The sequence below is a fragment of the Gavialis gangeticus genome, unplaced genomic scaffold (assembly GCF_001723915.1).
Source record: "Gavialis gangeticus isolate Ggan-Ray unplaced genomic scaffold, GavGan_comp1, whole genome shotgun sequence".
Classification (NCBI taxonomy): Eukaryota; Metazoa; Chordata; order Crocodylia; family Gavialidae; genus Gavialis; species Gavialis gangeticus.
This window is the reverse complement of record NW_017728993.1, coordinates 36,581,581-36,598,848: the sequence shown is the minus strand read 5'-3', so window position 1 is coordinate 36,598,848 and position 17,268 is coordinate 36,581,581. Positions and strand designations below refer to the sequence as shown.

General features: G+C 43.6%; 1 protein-coding gene across 1 annotated transcript in view; it reads left to right on the top strand.

Annotated features, from left to right (window-relative positions):
- The window catches only part of SELENOF (selenoprotein F), a 66,652-nt gene extending 51,255 nt beyond the window's left edge, over positions 1 to 15,397 (top strand). Inside the window, exons 4-5 of the mRNA XM_019501566.1 lie at positions 11,995 to 12,044; positions 14,509 to 15,397. Of these exons, the coding sequence (XP_019357111.1) occupies positions 11,995 to 12,044; positions 14,509 to 14,640 (182 nt within the window). The 3' untranslated portion in view covers positions 14,641 to 15,397. The remainder of the gene's footprint in view (positions 1 to 11,994; positions 12,045 to 14,508) is intronic.
- Positions 15,398 to 17,268: the final 1,871 nt, after the last annotated feature.

The following is a 17,268-nucleotide window of genomic DNA, read 5'->3' as shown; positions in this document are numbered from 1 at the left end:
CCCGGGGCTTGGGGGGGGGGGGGCGGGCCCTCCCCCCCCAGCCGCGGCCCCCCCCCCCCCCCGAGGCCACCCAGGTGGATTGTTAGTGGGCCAGGTGCTGCCCAAGCTCCTGGGTGTCTGATCCAACTTCCTGGGAGCCTACTAGCATGCCACCTCTCCCATGAGCCTGCCTGGGCTTCCAGTGCCTTGGACACCAAGGCAGGGTCAACTGATACACCGGTCATACAAAAATCCTAACTTTTTAATAGAAATATGGAGTCGACCTATGCACCATGAAATATGGTAAATCTAAATAATAAATACCACCACCACCAATGATGATTAATAATGGAATTGTACTGTAATTATGTAAAATTTTCTTTGCTTTACCCTCTCTTGCAAAGGATATGCTTCTTCTGAGATTATTTCATGTTTAGTTAAAAACCAGTTTCCTAAGTGTCCTGTTAAGATACTTAGTCCCCCACATCTCATATCCATGTGTGTTGAGAAATAATGCTAAACCTGAAAAAAGAGTTTCATGGAGGACCTTGGCATAAATTAACCCTGACATAGAACTAATTTTTTACACCTCTGGTATATAATCTCCATGTCAGTATTCTTGAGAGAGTCCTTCCTCCTCTCCTGTGTAATCCTGTACTCTCAATTCTTGCTTTTCTAAACAAGTTCATTGATCTCCTTAATCCTATTAAACTTCTAGCCTGTTTTTTAAAATGACTGAATGAAGCCTAGTGGACTGCCAGCCTGTGCCTTCCTTTGATTGTCAACCTTTGCTGAGAATAGAGGGAAGGATTGACCAGAACATTAACATGTACATAATTTTCCTTTAGTTATCAAGTCCTATACACACATGCATACACATGCGTGCACACATACATTTCCCAATAAAAGATGTCTTCAGACAAGTGGTGCACTGATAGAGATTTGGGGGGGCTGATACCAATAGCTGATTTTTAAGGAGGCATATCAGCCAATACTGATCCAATTTCCAATACACGTGCCAGTAGCTTAAAGAGCTGCATCCAGCTGATAGGGCTGTTGTGGTGGAAGGGGTGGGGGGAAGGAAAGGGATGTTGGGGGACATATCAAGGCCTCTGTGGTGGGGGGGCTGTGGCAGGCATTTGCCCAACCAGGGCGGAGTGGGGTGCTGGACAGAGCCACGGCTCACCTGGGGGGTGTGGGGGAGGCAGCTCCTGCCGCTGCGCACACTCCAGGAGCCAGGGATATGCCAGGAGGGAGGCGTGTACCCCTGCATGTGTGTGGGGTGGGGTGGGCTGCGGATGTGGGCTGGAGCCGGGGCTGTGCCCAGCACCTCCCAGTGCATGGGTGGGGAGGGTGGTTGGCCCCAGCTGCATTTAGGATGGGCAGTGGCAGCACTGGGAGGGGGCTATGAAGAGGCTGCAGCCACCCCAAAATTCACCGTAGCCCCCCCAACCCCCTCCCAGTGCCACTGCCACCCACCCTGAGCGTAGCCTGGGCCAACCCCCTGCCTCCACATGCCAGGAAGAGGCCAGCACTGCCCTAGCCCACAGCTGCAGCCCACACTACACCGCCCTGCCCCGCGCAGATCCGGGGGCACACAGCTCCCCCCATGCCCTCCCAGAGTGCACAAAGCAGCGGAAGCCGCCCCCACTCCCTGTTCCCCCCAGATGAACTGTGGCTCCGTCCCATGCCCTGCCCAGCCCCACTCCCTCCCTCACTGCAGGGACCTCAATCTGCCCTCCCACACCCCTTCCCTCTCCCCTCCCCTTCCACCCCAACAGACTTACCAGCTGGACACAGCTCTCCAAGCTGCTGGGCTGTGCTCCTTGCTACTTACATGCTGCACTGTAGCTGCTCGCATGCACAGGCATTTATCAGCCAAATTATTAGCCACACCAGGCCAATTTCCAATACAGTCAATTTATATCGGTGCCAATCCGATATCAGACCAATCTATTGGTGCACCTCTACTTCAGATTAGTTCTGAGATACCAGGTGATAAATGTGAAAGTTATTTTGGAATCACAAATTGTGACACTGGGGTTGTTTGAATTCATCTTTAGGTTAGCTCAAATCAGTATTGATATCTTAAAGTTTATAGCTTATGCTAGTTTTGCTCAAACACTTCTGTAATTTTACTTTCTATAAAAAAAAAAAAAAAAATCTTGAATTATTCCACCATAAATGCCCTTGATTTATCTAGAGCAGTGGCTTTCAAACTGTGTTCCACAGAACCATAATATTCCACAATAAGTATCCAGGGTTCTGCAAAGATTTTGGGGGTAATGTTGGAGCTGGCCAGGAGCTGGCGCATCGCCTTTGCTGGATCAGGTTGCCTGGCTCTGCATCAGTCTTTAGGATAGGGGTAGGGGCTCCTTGACAGATATGAACAGCGCATGCCCCTGGCGGCTGGGGGGCACATCTGTGCTGGCGGCGGCGGGAGCCTGGCAGCGGTGAGTGGGGAGCTCCCACAGATGCCACCGGCACTGGTGGCAGCGGGGGGGGGGGGGGGGGGCAGGCACCAACCAGGGATCGGTAACCATTTGGAAGTACTGCACGGCAGCTGCTGATGACAGAAGAAGTTATATGAAAGGGTTCCAGGACTTCAGCAAGTTTGAAAACCACTGATGTGGGTTTGTTTCCACTTGTCACTTGAATGTTTGTTATAGAAGTTAAGTTGACTGAAGGTCATGTTGCTGCTTTTGAAGCTTCTGAAGCACTGGTATTTTTAGGTTATATTGAACTGTGTAGCCTCTCATTGCCAATGCTCTCACTACAGATGTTCTCTTCAATTTGATTCCTGTCTAATGGCTCCCACTAGGATTTTTTCTTTCAGAGTTTACACAAAATGGCAGCACTAATTGCTAGGTTGTGTATGTATTAGACTTACATGGATTAGCGTGTGTTAATTCTGTACCTGACCTTGAGTTCTTCGTTTTTTAAATACTCAAATATTGATTCATTTTTGTCATGTGGCTCACCCTCCATCCGATTGAAATGTACTACATAAAAAGATAAGCCAGAGGTAGTTTACCCAAAAATGGTTTCAGCGGAGTTAAAGAGTTACTTGTGAAATTGAAAAGTGAAAATCTTAAGCTGCCTTTATGCAAGTTGTACAATAAGAGTTAGAAGTTGGAGAAACCAGAATTATATAGTTAATATGATTCTGTGGCATTAATTCATCAATGTAAAGTTTAAACTGTAATTTTTAAAAGCTACCTATATTCAAGAAATGTGAATTTTACATCTATAGCAGGGGGTTTCAACCTTTTTTTAACAAGTGTACTCCTTCTGCCTCAAAGTTTCAGCTCATGTACCCCTTTATATTTTTTTCTTGGTGGGGGGGGGAGATTGAGGCTCCCAGAGGGAGGGAGTGGGGCAGGGGCAGAAGCAGGCACTGCACACCTGGGTTAGAGTGCAGGACGGAGCCGCGAGAGTGGTTCGTCTAGGAGGTGCAGGGAGTGGAGGACAGGTCCTGCCATTGTGCAGACCCCGATGGAGGTCCGGGGGGCATGTGCCCCCCAGATCTGTGTGCAGGGCAGAAGCAGCTGCTGCAGCAGGCTGGACTCTGCACCCCAGTACCCGAGGAGCTGTGCAACGCGATGTGCCTGCTGCTGCCAGGCAGGCAGGGGACACACACACATATGCAGGCATAGGCACAAAAAGACACGTGCAGGCACACACATGCAGACAGACAGACACAGACGTGCACACGCACACCCCAGCAGGTAAGAGTGTGTTGGGGGAAGGGACAGGGCAGGGAAGGGGGTGTGGGGGGGGTGTCTGTGTCCAGTCCCAAGGCCGGTGGGGGCAAGGGCAGCAGTGCCACTCTGCAGGCTGCACATGCGCCACTCAGGCCAGCCAGGTGGGCAGGGGCAGGACTCGCATGCGGTGGCCACCCCCCCATGCTGCTGCTGCAGTGCCCTGCGCATCTTTCCTGCAGCTGGTCACACGTACGGCTCTGTGGGCTGCTGATGGGCAGTGCACAAGGGGTAAGGCGCGTCAGTAGCCCACAGAGCTGCACGTGCAACTGGCTGCAGGAAAGCAGCGCAAGGCATGGCAGTGGCAGCAGTTCCCATGTGCATGCCCTGTGTTGCCCCCCTCAGCCAGCTGAGTGGCATGTGTCCAGCCCACAAAGGGGCACCACTGCCCTCGCCCCCCCTCCCTGACCCTGCTCCTGGGAGCAGGCACAGCGAGCAAGCTCTGCAGTGTGCTGTATGGGGGCCGGCGGCGCCCAGTGTGTCCCTCCCCAGGTAAAAAGTGAAGTTTGGGAAGGTGCCTAGGGAGATGCCATCGCCACATCGCTCCATCCCCATTTGCCTGCCTACCTGTGTGTACTCCCTACACAGGTACCTTTAAGGGGTACCTGTAGCCGTGGTTGACACTCCCTGATCTATCGAATATGTTCAGGTTGAGTCGGTGGATGTCAGATAACCAACTAAAATATTAGGAACATCGAAAAACTTGAGGAATCGGCAAAATATTTACTTTGGAAAAATGGGTTTTTTCATTAAAAGATACACCATAAAAATTTCTACAATTTTTTTAAGTCTTTGTATTAATGAGACCACCCATTTGTCCTGGCTATTTGCACTTGCACTGCAGGAAGTGAAAGGTAACCCACAGTAGACTATAAGCTATACATATATAATTAATTTAAACAGTTTCATTTTACTGTTCATCTCAAAACATACCACTTTCTTTGAATATTACCATTTGTTTTCAAAGGCTTAAATGTTTCTGATAATTCTGTGATTACAATTGAATAACATATATGTGTGTGTGTGTGTGTGTGTGTGTGTGTGTGTGTGTGTATGTACATATATATACACGTGTGTGTGTGTATGTATTTTTTTACAGTTTAGATAGAACAAAACTAGATGTAGTATTAACTTTCTGCCTTGATTGTGATAGATTTGTGACCATGAAAACTAAGGGTTTTTTTGTAAGGGGTTTCTTTAGACATTTTGTTTGGGTGAATTCATTTGTTGTGTTGCTTTCTGATACTAATTTTGGGCCTAATATAAATTTTTTTTAGTTTCAGTCCAGGGACCACTCTTAGGTCTACTTAAATGTATCCCCTTGAGTATGGTAGGACACTTGATTAATGTAATAGTTTTTCCCTTTTGCCCAGTTGTTTACATTAATCAGCCTGCTCCCCCACTTAGTCTAAGTTTTCAAAAAATATTATAAAAGTTCAGTGTTTCACAAATAACCGTACCGCTAGTTAATAAAGATTAGTCTCTCTTTGGAAAGGAAAGCAGCGGCAATTTGTGTAATACCTCCTTTAATAACTTTGTGTTTTAGAAATGTTACCCCATAGCTGAATAGTGTTGTCTCAATAAAAGTTGTTGCTTCACAGATACTTCTCAGCAGAAAATCCAGTCTCGTGACAGTTTGAGATATAGGATATGCATTAAAATCCATTTCAATGCATTAGAAAAAGTAGGCAGGCAAGGTTCTTTGAGTTAAATGTGATATCTTTTATTAGACCAACTAAATAGTTGTAAAAAAGTTCTTTTCCAGTTATTTAGTTGATCTAATAAAAGATATCACAATCGACCCATAGAACCTTACCAGCCTACTTTTTCTAAAGCATTGCCTGCCTGTGTCCTTAGACTTACAGAGTTGCAACCAACACCCCTTAAAAAAGTAAAGATTTTAAGACTTGAAATATTCTTCTAAAAATAGAATTTGCTTTACACCAGCTTTGAAAACTACTCCTCTTTTTCATACACCTATCTGAAGATTTGTTATTTATGACATTGTTCTTAGAACATTACTAAAGTAGTCATTTGCCTGGCTACACAATCATGACACCTTTTTGAACTGTACTGGCCAGATAGGGGGTATATGAATCTCTCTCAAGCAAAGTCTGTTGTCACTTAATTCCTTACTTTCCACCAGCTCAGGCAGGCCTTGTACAAAGGGAGATTCACTGCTGTCTCAGGACAGACAATGAGTACTGTATACAGATGTTCAGGTCTTTTACAAATGGCCACTACAAAAAAAATAACCTAGGAACAACCAGGGTTAAATCACCCCCAGGAGAGTTTCTCCTGGGACAGTGAATGTCTGTACATGCCATGGCTTCTCTCAGAAGAGAGCACAGTCCTCTGGCTTCTCCCTCTCCACCCCAGCGAGACAGTGTGTCGCTCACTGGACTCTGCTGCTCCAGAACATGCCCCCCTTCACAATGTCCACCTTATGTTGCTGGGAAATGCAGGCTGACCACGGGCAGTCTGGGTTAGCCAATTGGGGCTGCCCTGTGTGCAGCTGTAATCAAATGTCAGGACATGCAGCTCTAGGTAAGTTTCTGTATCCAGAGAGAAGACATGGGAGAATTCTCCCAGGTTTGTTGTGTACACAGCCACAGTCAAGGAACTTAATTTGTTCCTTTTGCATAGAATAGTTAGTCTTTATTGCACAGCAATTTAACCATATAAATAGGGGAATATCTAGGAGTAGGCAAGTGGCAGTACCTTTATATTAGGGCTGTACATCAATGGCAGTTAAGGCAGGAACCAATTAACGCACTTATCACATATGTGGTTTTGGAGCCTGTGCCCGGGTTGCCCCAGCCCACTGCTGTCATTGTCATCTTTGGGCTGCCGAGTGGGGCAACAGTGGCAGTGCAGAGGAGTTGCAGGGCAACCCAGGCACAGACTCCAGGTAGCTGCAGCAGGAAGGGAGGGGGGTTGCACCCAGACACACACAACCCCTATCCAGAACCCTGAGCAGCTGGGCTGGCAGAGCTGCCTGGCACCCTGGCTTGGACTTGGGGTGGGTTGGGATCTGTGGCACGAGTCACCTCCAGGCCTGTGGGTCCCTGCACATCCCAAGAGAACAGTGGCTACTATGGCAGCCCTGTGCCCCTGCGGAGGCAGCCACTGCTGGCAGGCGGGGGGCGGGATTCCTGCAGAGCCGCCTCCTGCAGCCCCGTCTCCATATGCTTGGCTCCAGCCCAGTGCTGACAGAGGCTGAGCCGCACCCAGTGCTGCCACAGCACTGGGCAGGGAGCCCAGGCAGCATGGGGTGAAGAGCAGCAACTCTGCCTAGCTCAGTGGCAGCACTGGGCTGGGGCCGGGTTTGCAGTACAGGTGCTGTGGGAGGTGGCTCCACAGGAATCCAACCCACTGACAGTAGCTGCCTCTGTGAGGGCACAAGGTGTGGGGCTGCCATTGCTGCCACTCCCTGGGGAGAGGCCCAGACTGGGGACCCATGGACCCAGAAGCAGCTCATGCCAAAGCTGCCAGGCGGTCCTGATCCACCCCAAGTCGTGGGCCTAAGGGTGCTAGGCAGACCTGCCATGGCAGCTCCGTGTAGGTTCCAGCAGGACGCAGGTTCCAGGCAGCTGCAGCAGGGGGCACGCTCGTCCATAACCTGCAGCCAGGCTAGCAGCACCAGGGCTTCAGGGAAGGTGGTGCTGAGCCACAGTGGGGCTGCTGTGCATCCTTAGGCCCAGGGCATGCTGAGACCTTCTGGGACCTGCTGAGAAAATAAGCAAGGAAGTTCGGCCAGGGCCAGAGCAGGTACCCCAGCCCTGGCTGCCACTACTGAGGCAAGGGCATGGTGAGCCCACCGCTGCTGGGGCTGTGCTCAGGCTGGGAGCATGTCCTGGGCAGCTCTGCAGAGACCCCACTCAGACTGGGCATCCTGCCAGGACATGCAGGGTCCCCCCTCCCTGGGCTTCAGCCCCCTGCAGGGAACCTCCCTCCCCTGCCTCCAAACCCCCCCCCCACACACCTTCATAACTTCCCCCCACCCTGCCAACCATGCAAAGTACCTGCATAATTTTATGTAATTTTGAGTTTTTAGCTCTGCAATTAAAAATTAGATTAATTGCAGCTAATTTTTTAATTATGCAACTAATCACAGTCAGTTTTTTAAATAGTTTGACAGCCCTACTTTATATACAACAGCAGTTCCCAAACTTTGACAGATTGCGCATCATCAATTTAAAACGATACAACCTTAAGTACCACCAACACATTTTTGTCATATAAAGTAATTATAATAAATCTGTTAACACGTACCACTGACAGGTTGTCCGCATACCACTGGTGGTACCCATACCACAGATTGGGAACCGCTGATATACAACATCAGTAAGACTATTTGCCACCTATGTCAGGTATGGAAACTTTAAATGAAGTAAAAATTGAAATGTTCAAAAGAGAAAAGACTGATTCAAAGTCTGGAATGATTACCTTATGATAAGGGAACTAAGAAGCTCAAGTCTTATAACGTATCAAAGAGATAGGAACCCGGGTAGAAGTATTCTGATAACAAAGTTCCATTTAATGAAAGAGGAGGTCAGACCAAGATGCAGTAGCTGGAAGCTGAAACAGGATAAATTCCAACTAACAATTAGTGCAAAAGTATAAACAGTGAGAGCCACTAACTATTTGGGCAAGTTACCAAGGTAGGGTGGTAGTTTATTCATTACAGGGATACTTTAAATCCAGTGTGGATCTTTTTAAGGGAGAATTTTTGGGATAGTTTAAATGAAGCTAGAGGAATATGAGGGGAAAGTATTCTTAGCTGTAGTAGTTCCTTAATTTCTGATTTAAATGTCCTCTTGCCCCTTTCCCTAGACAAACAACCTAGAGGACTGGTCTGGAGTTCTTAACCTGAAACATCATTTTCTGTGGCCAGTAGCTCCAGTGTGTTACCTTTGGCATCCAAGCCTGCCAGTGAATGAGCACATGTACAGCTGGTTCACATAAGCCTAGTGTTAGAAAGTACCTCAAACCCTCAGAGCTGACTTGATTTAAATTTATCATTCACTGGTACCCATTAAAGTTGTTGCTTCAAAGCCAAGTATAGCCTTACACTTAATTTACACTACTTTTTCTAATTAGAGCATATGCTACCTCGGTACACATTTAAAGCTTCACATCAAGTAAAATGTAAAAATTAAAAATTGTAGTTTTTAAATGTAATTAGAAAAGTGAGAAACTTAGAAAAATAGAAGTAGTATGTTTATGTCAAGCTGCATTTGAATGGAAATTGGAAATCAGAGATGAAAATCAAGAAGGGAAATGTGCACTTTAAAATTATTTGTATTAAGAACATTTAAAATAAGCTGGGTACATAAGTTTACCAAAACATGTTGTAGTTTATCAGTTCATTTACATAGAAAGGAAGTAGCTATAATACATTAATTGAGACAATTTAAACCTGAATGAAACAGGATTACGGTTACAGCTCTACTTATACCAATCTAAGAGCAAATGTGGTATAGTAAACAGGTATAGTACAAAGTGGGTTTTAGCTGTCCATACCCCAGATCTGACTCCTAGTCCACAGACAATGCAGCCTCTTTATGTCAAGATGCCTGCCTGTTCCATGTTTATGGAAACAATTCTCATCTGGATATATATGGATGGACATTGATGGTCCAAACTCCTTTCTACTGTGGAATAAATCTTCTCAAGGCCGAAGGAAACTTAAGGCATATTTAAATAATGGTATATTACCTCTGTAGGCACCCTTAACTATCAGTTCTGCTAAAAAAAAAGGTTCAATTGCATTTGACCCCTACAATGTAGGTCTATGGGGGAAATAAAAAGGATGTTCTTTTTGTCAAATTTTTTTATGAATCTCCAGCTAGCATTTGTTTATGTAACTCTCGGCAAGTCATTTAAATAAGTTAGACACTTGCGTGTTGCATTTGTGAAGTGTTCACAGCATTCATCTTGAAGCACCACAGTTTGTTTAGAATTAATTTCTACCAAACCACAAAAAGCCTCATACATTCAGCATTACAATGAAATGTTAAGAGTAAACAGTTGGTACCAGCTATCTAAAGTCTTAAAAAAATGTGTGTTCCATAAAACATCTTAATCTTCACTGATTTAGACCCTTGACATTGCTATGAAAATGTAATGGTTACTTTTAAGACAATGGTGTAACAAAGCTATAGCAGATCCAGCTTTTCTTTCCTTCCACTTAATCTGTTCACATTATATGCAGGTCTGTTCCTTCTCTCCCCCACCGCAGCCAGAGCATGGCCAGCTCAATTCCAACTGAGCCTGCTTTCAAGTATCAATTAACAACTTTTCACACCTGTTAAAACCAAAAGAGCTCTAAGCCAAGTTAACCCTTAAAAACCTTTTTGGTATTTTGTAGCCATTCTTTAATGCAGTCAAACTACCTAGTCAAATTTTGCTTCTAAAACTGTATCCATTTTGTTAACCTATTCATGATCTTCTGTTGAGTAAGTTACGCATTTTTTTTCCAGCATGCTGATTACTGAATATGGCCTCTTTTTTTTTTTTTAACCTCAGTGGTCCTGGAGAGCTATTGAAGTTTTAGATTTCAGTGAAGAAGAGCTGTAGAAAAACTCAGTGAAGTATTCCAACCTGCTTGGGAATGTTTTACAGATAGAAATCATGGCAAAAAAAAACCATATCTTGTAATTTATTTTTATATTTCACTATCGATTTAATGAAAGCCAAGCTTACATAACTAAAGGCACAAGGAACAAATGAATACTGAAATGAAGAGACTTTGGAAAATCAATTCTGATCTTTTAAGCTGAATAGGGTGCAGCAGCCAGTACCAATTACTCTCAGCAGCTGCTTTTAAAATTGTTAGCTATTAGATGTTTACAGTATTATTTTACCAAATGAATTAAGGTAAACTTAACTTTTACCCCTCCCCCCCAATATCATGTTGAGGAACCTGCTACCTCTGAGAGCTTGTTACCTTGTGGAAATTCTGCACACTGTAGTGCACATTACAGCCATAGCACCTGAATTTGATTTGTACCATGAACTGTCTCATCAAGAAAGTGTGGGAATTATGGTTCCCAAAGGAACTGTAATTCTGCCACTGCACACCCAGTACTGAGGAGATAAAGGTAACACAATCCATAGCAATACAAACAGGATGGTTATAAAGATGTCATCTTATGATTGCTATGGGAACCAAACATTTGACATTCTGGTCTCTAGACATCTCCATGCAGAAGTAAGGCAACTGCATCTCAGGAAAAATTCAACACTACTTATCCTGAGAAAGGGGGTAAAATTTTACCCAATACTCCGTCAGAGCCCTGCTAACAGAGCACCTTGACTGTCCACACTTGACATTGTTCTGGCATGCATACCTGTTACATGGATTTATAGGGAAAACTCCTTTAAAGGCCTTGTCCCAGTAGGTGCTGAATAAGATCTTCAGAAGATTAAAATTCAGTTTTAAATGTATTCCGCTTTTCTTCTAAGTTGTCTGTGTTAGATATCTATCTGTAGTTTTAAAAGTATTTACGTGAGGCCAAACATCATTGTTAAGGTTAGGAGCCTAACCTTAAACATTTTCAATGCCAAAAAAAATCATCCCCATGTTTTCAGTATCCTTCCTTGTAAAATTTACGTTATGTATCCAGTTTGTGTTAATCACTAGAAGCATGAGAGTTATACACAACTTTATTTTTTAAATAATCTTGTCCTTCCTTCACAAAATATTTTGTATCCATGCTACCTCACACTGCCTCTTAAATATATCCTGTGTGTTACCTGGAGGAATCCTTGCTTTCTCCACTAACTTCCCTCACAAAAAAGGAATGCATTGGCTCAGCCAAGTGTCAGAGTCATGTTCCTGCACATTAGCATGTTGTACTAACACTAGGTGGCCATCAACCGTACAACAAATCTCCTGAATACTGTCGTTTGTACAAGCAAACATTGAAAGCACAATGATCCAAGGCCAGTCAAGCATTTGCAAAAATTCAGGCAGATGTATGAAGCACATTCAAAGTACTATGGGCAGACACATGTCTTTTCTCAAGTAAAATGTATTCCTCTATGTGATTGTTTAAGGGAAAGAATTTGAACACTTGTACAGATAGGTGGCTCCTGAAACATTCATCATTCTAAAGAAGTAAGACTGGAAAAATTAAATTTACCTTTCAAATGGGATGCCATATACAGTAAGGCAGGAGGAGGAGACCTGTGCTTTTCATAGAACTGCTATTTCAGTTGATTTTCTGTTCTTTCCCCCTTACTTTAGCTTTTGTCAGGAGTGACAAGCCCAAACTGTTCAGGGGACTACAAATCAAGGTGAGTAATGATTTTTCTCCCTTCATTTTAAATTCTAGCTGTTAAGAGGAATTCAGTGTACATAAAACCATTCCTTCCACAAACTATTCACATATGTGTTTATGCCTAACCCCTTGATAAAGGATATGGGTGCATCTGAAAGAGTGCTGATTTTAAACTCAGTAGCAGGAGCTCTGACCCACCTCCAAAAAGACAGGCTGAATATATATATGTCTCATTTATTGCTCTGATGTGCTGCTACTTGATGCTCCCAATAGATGTTGATTTCTAAAATTTACCCAAAAAACCTGTGGGATTAGTTAGCTTAATACAGAACAAAAGCAAATAAACCTAGGAAAATTTTACAGGAGGAAAAAAAGTATAACATCCCTAATGGAATCACTCTAGAAACTTTCAATTTTGAAAAACTCTATGCCAATTAAAAGCCTTCCTTTCCAGTGTCACACTTTAGAAGGCCCAATAGGGCATATAGTAAAAAGGAGTATTTAACCAGCGAGTCATATTAGTCATTAGCAGCAGATAGAGCATTGCCTGCGTGGATGCAATTTACAGTACAGCTTTGACCTGGTGTTCAAGGTGAGATGACCAGGAGTAACTAAAAATTATCTATATTAAATTGTATATATAATTAAGCAGTGGGAAAAAAGCAGTTGGCTGTAGGGGAAAGGAGAAAAGTCAATTAATGGCCTGGTAAGATACCAGGATGCAGTAATTTAAACTATAATTATTTTAACAACTGCAGTAGAATACCAGCTTCCTGTCCTCTCCCATCCCCTGCTGTCTTGTCTAATGGATGTGCCTGCCATCTATTCCATTTCACTTGTAGCCATCACACTTGTGAAAATAGGTAAAAGCCCAAGGCTGAAATGCAGGCTGAGCACCTGAAGAAAGTGGTGCTTACTCAGTGTTGCTGAGATCAGTGTTTCTCTATCTTCTAAGTAGCAAATACCCCCTAAATTCTGAAAATGTTAATAAGTACCCCAACATTCAATTTTCCAGGGGATTTTATATTTATAGACTAATATGTGCCATATGTTGGAAGAAGCACTGTGTATATAGGGCTGCGATATGACAGATGTCTCATCTGCTGTGGGTAGGGCTGCCACATTTTACACCAGGGGTGCACAACTCAAGTACGTACCTGGGCTAGAGGTGGTGTTGGCCAAAGCTAGGAGGGCTGAACCCAGCGCTGTGCAAAGCATGGCACACCAAATTATTACTGGAGAATTTAAAGTGCTGTGCAGTGTGTGGCACACCAAATTTTTACCATAGTTTTGAGAGGAGGAAGGGCAAAAGAGAGAGGAAGAGGGCAAAAGAGAGAGTGTGTTGGGATACCCGCATACCCCCTGCCCCCAGGGGTACGCATACCACAGGTTGAGAAACTATGGCTTAGATAACTTTCTACTCTGAAATTTATTGTTAAGGTAATGAGGATGCTTAGCTGCTTTAGCTTCATTGATGGAGTAAACTCCATATGCATAAAAAGGTGTTTGCTGTTAGCTTCTCTGTTTAACTGAATTGCTTCCAGCCTTAACTAATCATCTGCAGCAATGAATAAAGCAGCAAGTAAAGAAGGGTCTGGGTTGTTGTTTGTTTTAATTCTAAGTATAAATACCCCCCAGTGCAGCTTTAATGACCTGAATCTAACAAATGTCAACTTTAATGCTCTCATTAAGTATCAGGGGTATAGGCTGTAGCCATGTTGGTCTAAGGACATAGGCAGACAAGGTTCTTTGGGTAAAATACTCATTAAGTATAAGAATTTTAAAATTTAATATTAGTGGAGGGGGTAGTGTTTACACCTTAGCATAAAAACAAGTAAATAAAAAACCCAGAACTGATATAAACCAGAAAGAGGTAGTTAGCAATGATAGTCTGAAGTCAAGCAGAAGGCAGGGTAAAGATGCACCTATCAGGTGCCATGAATGCCTAATTTAATTAGTCTGGGGGGGTCAAACATACGGCCTGCAGGCCAGACCTGCCACAGGATGCCAGGCTGTCCAGCCCTGGTGGATATGGTGGGAGAGTGAGCCAGAGCTAACACAGCTCCAGTCTCCCTCTGACTGCTTTACCTGTTATCGTAGCTGCCAACCCCTGCCACATGCTAGAGCTGCCACCACAAGACAGAGCATGCTGCAGCGGAGGTTCCAGGTCAAGCCGGGGGTACTGCTCTGTGCCCCAAGTCCTGGATTGGAGCCAGGACTTCTGCCATCACCACCACATGGTACAAGATGGAGCTGGAGCTGCTCCTGCTGCTTCCTTGTGCCTTAGGTTGGATCTAGCCTAGGGCACAAAGTGAGTTTGATACCCCTGAGTGAGTTTATAAGGTGCATCTTCTGTCTTCTAGCTGATATAAACCACAGTGGTTTTAAATGAACTGAATTGTGGGGAAGTATCTGAGGTGGAGAATGGGGGAAGAATGTGATTGCCAATTGAAAAAGTAATTCCCTTTTTCTCCTTGCAGTATGTGCGTGGTTCTGACCCTGTACTAAAGCTGTTGGATGACACTGGGAACATTGCTGAAGAACTGAGCATCCTCAAGTGGAACACGGATAGTGTAGAAGAATTCCTGAGTGAAAAACTAGAACGTATATAAATCTTACTGCTTTCAGCATACCTCTCTCACTTTAATTTTTCATCATGGTAATCTTCTCAGATAAAGTGTGCTGTGCCTGGAAAATCATTCCTGCCTTTGCATTAATTCTAAAAGATCTCATATTCATGTGGTACTAAATATCTTTTAATTAGGAGTGGAAGCTTCAGCACAGCATGTATTTGACATGTTAGCAAACTGAATAAATAGCCTGTCCTAGTACATTTCAGCTTTTAGCATGCATATCACTAATTAAATGCTTTGTTACAAACTTTGTTAATTATACAAATACCAGAGTTGTGTTATAATTGGACTAGTTTTTACAAACAAACCCTTAAACCTAGACAGCATCTTCAGATAATTGAGATGATTACCATGCTTTTTTTTGTATGCTGCTCTTTGTACAGGAAGTCTTAACCAAATGAGATGTTCTCTCTTTCCCAGAGAGATTTGTCTGCTTGTGCCCTCTTGCATTTTGTATTTCCAAGCCTTTTTGGGGAGTTTTGTTTTTTTTTAAATAAGGGTCTTTATAATGCCTGGTTTCAAAGGGTTTGGGAGTAATGATGAAAGAACCTGTGCTCTGGAGTAATGTGAAACATTATGTAGGTACACTTTAGTGAAGACTTCATAGAAAACCTGAAAAGGTATGTGCAAGTCTGATATCAGTGTGCTTTGCACTGAGTGTTTTACTTCGCTACAAGAGGCATGAGGTAAAGGAGAAAAACTAATTTTGAGCTGGAAATAAATCACTTTCACAAAATTACTGCAAATGTTTGGTTATTGCACGAATTTGTAACCAGTTTATTTCTATTTAGAAATGTATTTTCCCCTTTTTAATTAAAACCATGGAAACCCATGGTGAGTTTAACTGGTTAAAAAAAGTAAGTGAACAATAGTAAGGATAATGCATGAAAATTGAATTTTTGAAGCTGCAAATTAATTAGCAGACATGTCCTTCCACTTCATATGCTTTAAGGTTTTTGGATTAATTTGCATCTGGGGGCAACCTGCACAGTCAGCGCTTTGTTGGCCAGTTTCCAGGAAAGAGGAGACAGAGTTCAAATACACATACTGTGTGCTGCCCTGTTGATTAGAACCATGAACCTCAGCCTAGAGGGCAAAGAAGGAATTCTTCACCATGCTCCTCATGTCCCCCCAACATTTTTTAGCAAGTGTGCAGAAGCTTCCCACACTTGGAATCCAGAACTGTTTTGGTTGTATTGTGCTTCAAGCTCACAGGCTTCCATGCAAAGTCCAAGACAGCCAGATATAGACAAACAGGCCAACATAAAGAAGTCATCATAAAGATCTGAGTAATCAGCAGTCAAATTTGTAGATGAGATTATACAGCGATATGGTACATAGGGAGAAAATAACTATGATCAGAACCCTGTGAACCACCTTCAGAAAGTGGAGGAACCTCCAAAAGAGCATTAAGTTAAGACATGGAAGCCAAAAGGAGACTACAGGATTTCAAATGGATATGGTTGACTGTATGGAAGGTGGCTAGCAAGTCAAAAAAGGTGAGGTGGTTCTAACCTAAGAAGAGGTGTGAGCAGTTTCAGTTGAGTGCACAATTTGGCAGCTGGACTGGAAGGGATTTAAGATGTAATTGGAGGAATGGGAACACCAGAGAGCATGTTAGAGATAAGACGGGGATACAACAGTAGTTGGGAAAGCAAGATCAGGGATGGTCATTGTTTTTAAGATGGAAAAGTTATTTTGAGGGGAAGAATGTATGCAAGTAAAATCAGAAAATGAACTGGAGTCACTGTGGACAAGTGATCATGTCGTACTTTTAGTTTTTTTCTCTTCAAAGAGAGGGTTTGTGGAGCAAATGTGGTAAAGTTATTTTCAGACCTACCTTGTTCCTAGCTGAATAAAGCATGGAGGAAAGGATGGGGGTGGAAATGAATGAACTGAAGGAAGTCATCCTGGCATTAGGGGTTAGGAAAACAGAGATCAGAAGGAGATACACTTCAAGACCAGGTAATATTAATGAATGAAGATAGCAGGTCAAATAAAGCTGAAGGTGGGCATCTTAGAAGTAATGAAACCAAATCAGAAGAAAGGTAAGTGGGGAGGTGAGTAGATGGTAAATGACAGCATTTTGTTGGGTGCTGCCAAAAATACATGTCAGTAGTTTATCACACATTTTATTTGCCTACCAGTGGATGTTATACCTCCTGATGGTCATGAGTCTGACAGCTCTACATTTGAAAGCTTGGCTCTTTAGCACGAAGTACAAAGGGTCATTATTTGAGTCTGGATGTTGTCTTGCCCCTGACCTAAACAGTTGCAGGCCTGAGAGCTACCATGATCTCTCACTGACCTGCTTGAAGGTTAAGACATGTTTTATAGTAACAGACTGGCCTCAGAGGAAGAACAAGTGCCTCCAGTCTGCTAGTGGCAGGCAGACAAATCACTGTACTGCTACAGGTAACACTTCACATTTTCTTAAATCTGAACATTATTGTCGGTTGGGAGACAAAGAATGAGCCTGCAGCAAAGGAAAGCTTAGCAGATGTCTGGCAATGAGGAAGGTTAGGGACAAGTTACACATAAACCAGTTTAAGTGATCAGAATATGGTTTAAACTTGTAACAGAACAGAAATTCAGTGCACATAAACC